The 7,114-nt window shown below is 39.6% G+C and overlaps 1 protein-coding gene across 1 annotated transcript in view; it reads right to left on the minus strand.

Annotated features, from left to right (window-relative positions):
- LOC110990548 (uncharacterized) overlaps positions 1 to 5,699 on the minus strand; it is a 69,386-nt gene extending 63,687 nt beyond the window's left edge. Inside the window, exons 1-2 of the mRNA XM_022255599.2 lie at positions 5,465 to 5,699; positions 515 to 616 (exon numbers count right to left, since the gene is read on the minus strand). Of these exons, the coding sequence (XP_022111291.2) occupies positions 515 to 616; positions 5,465 to 5,558 (196 nt within the window). The 5' untranslated portion in view covers positions 5,559 to 5,699. The remainder of the gene's footprint in view (positions 1 to 514; positions 617 to 5,464) is intronic.
- Between the last annotated feature and the right edge of the window lie 1,415 nt (positions 5,700 to 7,114).

The raw sequence follows: 7,114 nt of genomic DNA on the forward strand, positions 1-7,114 counted from the left end.
TGACGTGCCAAAAAAAGTTGCGAAAATAAACCAACAACAAACTGACCACTGTGTACAAGGGTCACATCAAGTCTCCTTTGGAATGTGATGTGCCATGTATGTAAATATGACATGCAGGTTATCACTCTCCGCTCGAACAAGGCACGAGTGCATGTAGAATCTATCCAGAACGGGGCATATTACATTATGGCCATAAATGTACAGGGCATGGAGAAACTTAATTACTATGCATGCGTGTAGATCTTCCTTGCGTGACAAGTTTGCTATCTCCGGTATTGGATTATTCCTCTTCATGTATGGTGAGGGGTCCTGACCAAAAAATTAACCTCCAGTCCCAAAGAATGTAAAACAACCCATTTTGACGAAGGTACTTGTACAATTCCTTATTTATTTTTTGGACATGTCAACGACGCACATGCGCTCTTCACTCTCACCAGCTAATTACGGGTTATCTTGTATGTAATCTTGTCGGTGCATGTAAAATAACAAAGGAACATGTATGAGCATTAATTACCCGTATCCTTGACGTCAGACAAGTCAAACACGGTGGGATCAAACTCAGCCTCATCAACAGACAAAGAGTTGAAATCCTCTCCGGCGGGGAAACTCACCGACTCTGAATTCAAAACGAAAAGATTGCAGAGACTGTACTTCCTGGTATTGTCTGTCAATTGGTCAACAGAAATCACAGTGTTACAGTCTTAGGCAATCCTTCAGTGGTACATGTACATGTAAAAACAGGCCAACGATACAAACCAAGAATGTCACCTTTTGTGGTCAGATAACGGAAACCAACTTCACTGTTTGAGAATTTAGAGCAGGGAACAAAACAATTACGGACACAGTAAATACTGAAAATAACTTTTATTACATGTACCGGTAGCTAACATTTCAATCAGTCAAAATAATGATCCCAGTAAATGTTCAAACAAATGGATTATGTAAACAAACTGCTGTTATTTCAATGAGCCTTGTTCTGTTAATCATTTTCAGATGTACATGTACAAAACACAAAATCTGACCTAAAGATACGGTATGTACATGTACATGTGTATAAATGTACATGTACCTCAGTACTAGGTATACAATACACCTGTACACTGTATACTTAAATTTCGGCTCACGATATCCTGATATTCTGTACATGTACATGTCCATGGAAAGAATCTGAAGGTGTACACATACACATGTGATAGCCAAGGTGAACGATATCCTGGACGGGGAACTGGAACTGTTCGTGGAAATTGTCAGTAGATTTGAGACATTGTTTCCTGGTTTGACTCTTTAAGTGAGCACAGAATCCCATTTATTATAGGAGGAAGTCAGTGGTCCAAAATTCATGAAGTAATGTACATGTACACAAGTCCACAGAATTAAAGTGTACATGGTACATTGATAAACATAAATGTGTCTATAAAATACATGCATCATGCCCACTTTAACTCTGTGGACTTGTGTACATGTACATGTATGTAGACGCTGGTGAACATCCACTGAATGTACATGAACGGTACACTGTAGCTGAAGCCATGAGTACATTTTACGGCTGAGACAACTTGATTAATTGCATATTTGAATATCTCACCCTTCAGTTAAAATGAATAGCAACAGTGTCTTTAGTCTGGGGAATTCAAATTGTTACTTTTCTATGCAATCAGATAACACAGGGTACCAGATTTTATTCAAATTTAACTCGCAAGTGGCTTATTGGTGAATTAGGACCACAAAATACTGGTAGAAAGAAACAAAAAGCTGTCAGGAAAACGCAAGTTAAATCTGACCTTGCTCCTAGGCACTGTATTAATTGCTGCCTTCAGGTTTACAAGTGTATGCATGTAGCCGGCCTATGCAATTTTGTCACCAAGTAATCAGTTCTTTTCTTTCTTGATTTTCACCTCCAAATATTTGATTTAAAAAATACACCAACAAGACAATCAATCGGATCAAATATTTGTTGGCACACCCCACAACATTTCAAAAGTACTTTACGCACTTAACGGCTTTGTCCCATTTGTCTTACATGGACGTCTGCATGTTTGTTAATTTTAAACTGCTTGACAAAAACCTAATATTTGTACGACTCTTGAGAAATCATTCGACATCCGAGAAAACATTTGTCAATGCCAAAACAATCTGTTGAGAAATCTACAAACTTCCTATCAGAACGTACAAACTTCCTATCAGAACGTACATGTACATGTATATATGTATGTACAATGCCCACCAGAGTGGGTTTTGTGCATGAGGCCCGCAGTATTAATGGACAAACAATCAAGACGTGCAAACAAGACACCTGTACTTTCAGTGGTTTCGGGCAGTACGGCAGACCTCCAATGATGAAAATTAACCCCGAGTTTAAGGTTGTTGGTATGTAACCATGGTGAGGCATTTGTCCCTCCAAAGGGGCATTGTTGACACTCCTTATGCCAATACAAAAATCCTATGTCTGCCAGCCTCCGAGGGCTTTTGTTGGCATTTCCTTTATTTGATTGGTGAGTCCGGGTTCATATGAAAGGTGAAGGCCTTGGCAACGAGTGTACAGTTTCTGGTTATATGCATAATCTACAGCAAGAGCACAATTGGCCTTCTTAACAGCTATAGTCAAAAAGGTTAAAGGTGTTTAATTACAACATATAACTTTCCTAGCCACAACTACTGTACATTTGATAAATGAGAGCATTTACTCTGCTTAATGTGTTAGTACATGTACATGTAGGTTCCTGTAAGTACAGGTAAAGTGATGTGCCAACTAATCAGCCACGGAAAAAGAAGTTTGCGAAGTCTCCAAACTGTTGTTGTTTAACCACAGCCAGTCCAAATGTACATGTGTGTAAATTTCTTGCCAATTTACATGCATTAAGAGGATTCCATGCATTTAAGCAACAAACTACTTTTCACTGTCAACATTGGATTCAATAACCAACACAGATTTTTTTTTTTGAGGAATCAAGTACAATTTTGCTTTACTCAAAGAACCCTCGATGTTATGAGTTGAAATATTTTACAAAACTCAAGCTATACACTGTACGTATGCATCTCACTGAGTTACATGTACATCAGTGGCTTGTAAAAGTTATCGCCACATTTTGAAAGAGTTTGAGAAACTACCAGCATAGAAACACACATTACCATCGAAGGAGATAAATAAAGCAAATCCAATGTTCACATTAATGTAAACCTGAAATGTAATGAAGTTTGCCAGTTTATACAAGACAGATTTGGAATGACAGCCTACATGTACGTGTATATAGATGAAAATGAGTACAAAAAGTTTCAATTAGTACATGTCAAGATGTTGGCCAGAAATTATAACAGGAAGCCCAAATTTTCAACTTAAAATTACAATATGTAACACATTTATTCATAATTGGCTTGTCATCAACTTTCGAGTACTTTACATGTACAAAGTTAGCCAGCTCGAAAAGAAAATCACGGTATGCTTGCACTGGTTTTGAAGTTCAAGTTATGACTACGGTACCAATTACAAACTCAAAGGGAAAATGTCGTGTTTATGTTTATGGGTATGCATGTCAGCTGCACAAAAATAGAAGGTTGTCTCTGACACGCCTTGTCACAGTGGGGTACCCGGTAGGTAACTTAGGTTACCCTACTGCCCTACTGCCCCAACTTTGTCCAGTGCCCACTATTTTCTCTGAACTGTGTCCACACAGCTGAACATGCCCAACTTTGGTCATCCAGAATTTGAGAGAAAAAAGTGTCATTTTAATGACATTGCAAGAAGTGGACTGTCACCAATTTAAACAGTTTCTTTATGCCATGGGTGGTGTGTGCTGAATGCTCAATACGGGCTGCGCGATTAGTGCACTTCCAAGAGTTTGCAACATATCGACCAATCACAGTGCGCAAAATCTGTCGACCCTTTTCCAAACGTGCATTGGGCCAACAGGTTTTGTGCACTGTGACTGGTCAGCACGTTGCAAACTCTTGGAGGTGCACTGTTGTGAAACGCCTATATTAACTCCTGACATGGAGTGTTATCAGCCCAAAATTACCTTTGCAGTCTTTGGAAGAGTCTCCCTTGAACAAATGAACCATTGTGGAGTCGTTTTAGGGAAAACATTTCAAGAAAATGCAAATTTGAAATTCTTACCAATTTTTGGGGTTGAAAAATTTATGACTAATGGTAATTCAAAATTATTCATTTTCAAGCGTAAATTCCATCCAATTATGGTCGAGTGAAAGGCATACATGAGCATCAGGCTACCGTCCTTGACCCATACAGCGTATGTAGCTGCCAAAGGAGCAGAGCCACTAACCATATTAAAAGTTGATTTTTAAGGGAGGGGAGGGAAACCGGAGAAAACCTGTTGTGCCACAGAAGCAAACCAATGAAGAACTCCACTCACACATCCCAGGCCAGGAATTGAATCTGGAACCTCAGTGATTAGAGTTGGGTGCTTTACACACTAACCACCTATACCAGCCCCAGTCTCCCCCCGCCGGTAATAGCATGGTGGCATACATGTACACTAGTGGCAGGATCTTGCATTAGTAGGCCTAGCAGGATACAATTTAAAGGACTGCCAAATTTTAAAATACCAACATGTTCTTTTCCTACTTTCCAAACTTTGCCTATTTCCCTAAGGCAGTGAATCCCCAACAATGCCCAAATTCCCCACAGCTACATTAACATGTTAATGTTTACAGTACGCTTGAATATTTTGGTGGTCTGCCATGTCTCATTCTTTGCCAGCCATGCCAGCCTCGGAAAAACCATATCAACAACCAAAACAACGTCGACTGGCAATGACTGGTTTATTTTGACAGCACTAATTTTCAAGTTAAATATTACAACAGCCGTCACAAAGTGATAACATGTCCGAAAATTTCCCTAGCTAAATTTCACTGTTTTGCAAAAAGGGGAATTTAGCAAGGGAAATTCCGAAGCATTTACGTAGTTAGAAAACACTTAGGGTGTTTTCAGGGGGATAGTTTATTTGGGGACTCCACAGTTTTTGTCATTTTAATCTTGCCAAACGGGTAATTCCCCCAAAAAACTAAGGCAACACTCTCTTTATTGCACTGATCCTATTTTTGGGGAAAATTCCAATTGTTAATTGTGAGAAAATGTGACCTTCTTACTGATAAACTTGTCATGCAAATTTGAATCAACTATGTGCCACATGTTTCAAAACACTCAAAGTTCCTCTCATGATTTCCCTCGTAACTCAAAACTCTACCAATAAACCCTACATTGAGCATGATGTCACAGTCATCTCCTAAGGTGAATTCAAAAGTTAATGTAGCTCTTTCTTCTAATCATGGGAACAGGGTCGCCAAATTTACAATCCCTTTTTTCAGACAACTCTCAAAGGCTTGTGCACAGGGGCATCAAGTGTTGTCCGTATGGAATTTTTGCAGTCGATTGTTGTTAAGTTTGTAGTTCAATTTCAACTCACCATGAACTTAATAATACTAGTACATGTAGTAAGCCTGCACTTACCGGCATGAACATGACGAATGCAGTTCAAAACCAACGCTGCTAGGGGCAGAAAAGCAAGAAACATTTGGCCCGTAAAGACCATTTTGACAGTCATTGTTACGAATGCTACAAGGACATTAAGAAAACGAATGACACGACGCACATAACTTGTCGCCAATTTCCTCTTTGGAGTTGTATGACTGCTTCCGGTTCCAGAAAAGTAAACTACAGCTTAGGGCAGAGCTGCTTGGGGCGCGCTAGTACTGCATGCAGGGGATCTTCTCACCAAACTGCGCACGCGTGAAAGATTAAAAGTCTCGATCATCGGTCTCCACTCTTTAGTCTTAGTTCAGGGTCGTTTGTGTCTTTCAGAAGGAAATTAATTCTAAACGTCGGATCAAGCATGGAGCTGTAATGCACGGTTTTCATTTACATAGCAAGAGATTCAATCCACACCCAAATTCTTGGAGAAAAATTTGATATGGACTAGATGGAAATGGTTTTTGGAACTTTTGCTGATGAAATCAGGTTGCTTCACTAGGTGCAGTGGGTCCATGGAGCTATAGCTCCATGGGAGGTCAGTTTTCTCCGATGGTACAAACTTGAAACTTTTTATAATGCTATCCCAAAACCTGGATTATTCTGATCTGATAATAGAAAGTGATTGTGCAAAATGATGTCAAAGGTACCCCCAGAACTGTGGGGTACGACGTCCGTACCGTGTTCTGGGTGTATTGTCGAAGGAACTTCGAGAGGGCGCTCTTTAAAGAAAACTTTTAGGAACCACCTGTTTTGCAGGCGGATGATGTGCAAGTACCTTGAAGTGGGGCGTCGTCAGGATTTTTTTTTTTCACTTTTGCGGGGGGGGATTTCCAGGGGAAGCACTGATAAACCATGATAGTGAAAGGGGTTTAATTTCGATTTTGTCCCCAAACAAGTAGTATAGATTTCATCCCCTTTCATCTCCTTGTTTTATATCTTCTGCTTTTCCCCCTTGATACATTTTTTTGGCTTTTTTCCCCAGAGCAGTACGGTGGAATTAAAGCACCACTTTGCCCCTCCCCCAGATGCATGTCACCAAAAATAAATAGTTCAGTGTGCCAGCATAACATTATGGAGGCTCAGACAAAGTATTTAGAGAAATAAAGAGAACTAAAAGTCTTAGCACGAAACGTAAACTCGGCTTCCCACATGACTTCAAGAGCAACTCGAAGGAAAACCTGTTTTCTCAGATTTTATATGTTTGAATAAAAATGGAAGCATCCAAATTGAACGCAGAGTCATTTGTCTTCAGAGCTCAACTACAACAAGCTAAAAGGTTTTTTCTGTTTATGCCAAGATGGCTACAATGGCTGCATGCACAGTTTGACATGCACAAGGGTTTATCCGTTACCAACACAGGGTGGGGGTTCCCCTCATTTTCTCTGTTTTCTCAAAATGACGCAATCTACATTCAGAATTCGTATCTTGGCATGAACAGATAAAAAAGCCCCTTTTAGCTTGTTATAGTTGAGCTCTGAAGACAAATGACACTGTGTTCGATTTGGATGCTTATCCATATTTATTTGAACAGAATAAAATCAGAGAAATCATTGCATTGCATTCAATTTCAACTACATATGCTCACCACAGGATAGCCATTTTGGTTTTCATGTACTGAGATTTAGCCTG

Source organism: Acanthaster planci, linkage group LG19 (genome assembly GCF_054643075.1).
Source record: "Acanthaster planci isolate LZ-2023a linkage group LG19, COTS_SCS, whole genome shotgun sequence".
Lineage (NCBI taxonomy): Eukaryota > Metazoa > Echinodermata > Asteroidea > Valvatida > Acanthasteridae > Acanthaster > Acanthaster planci.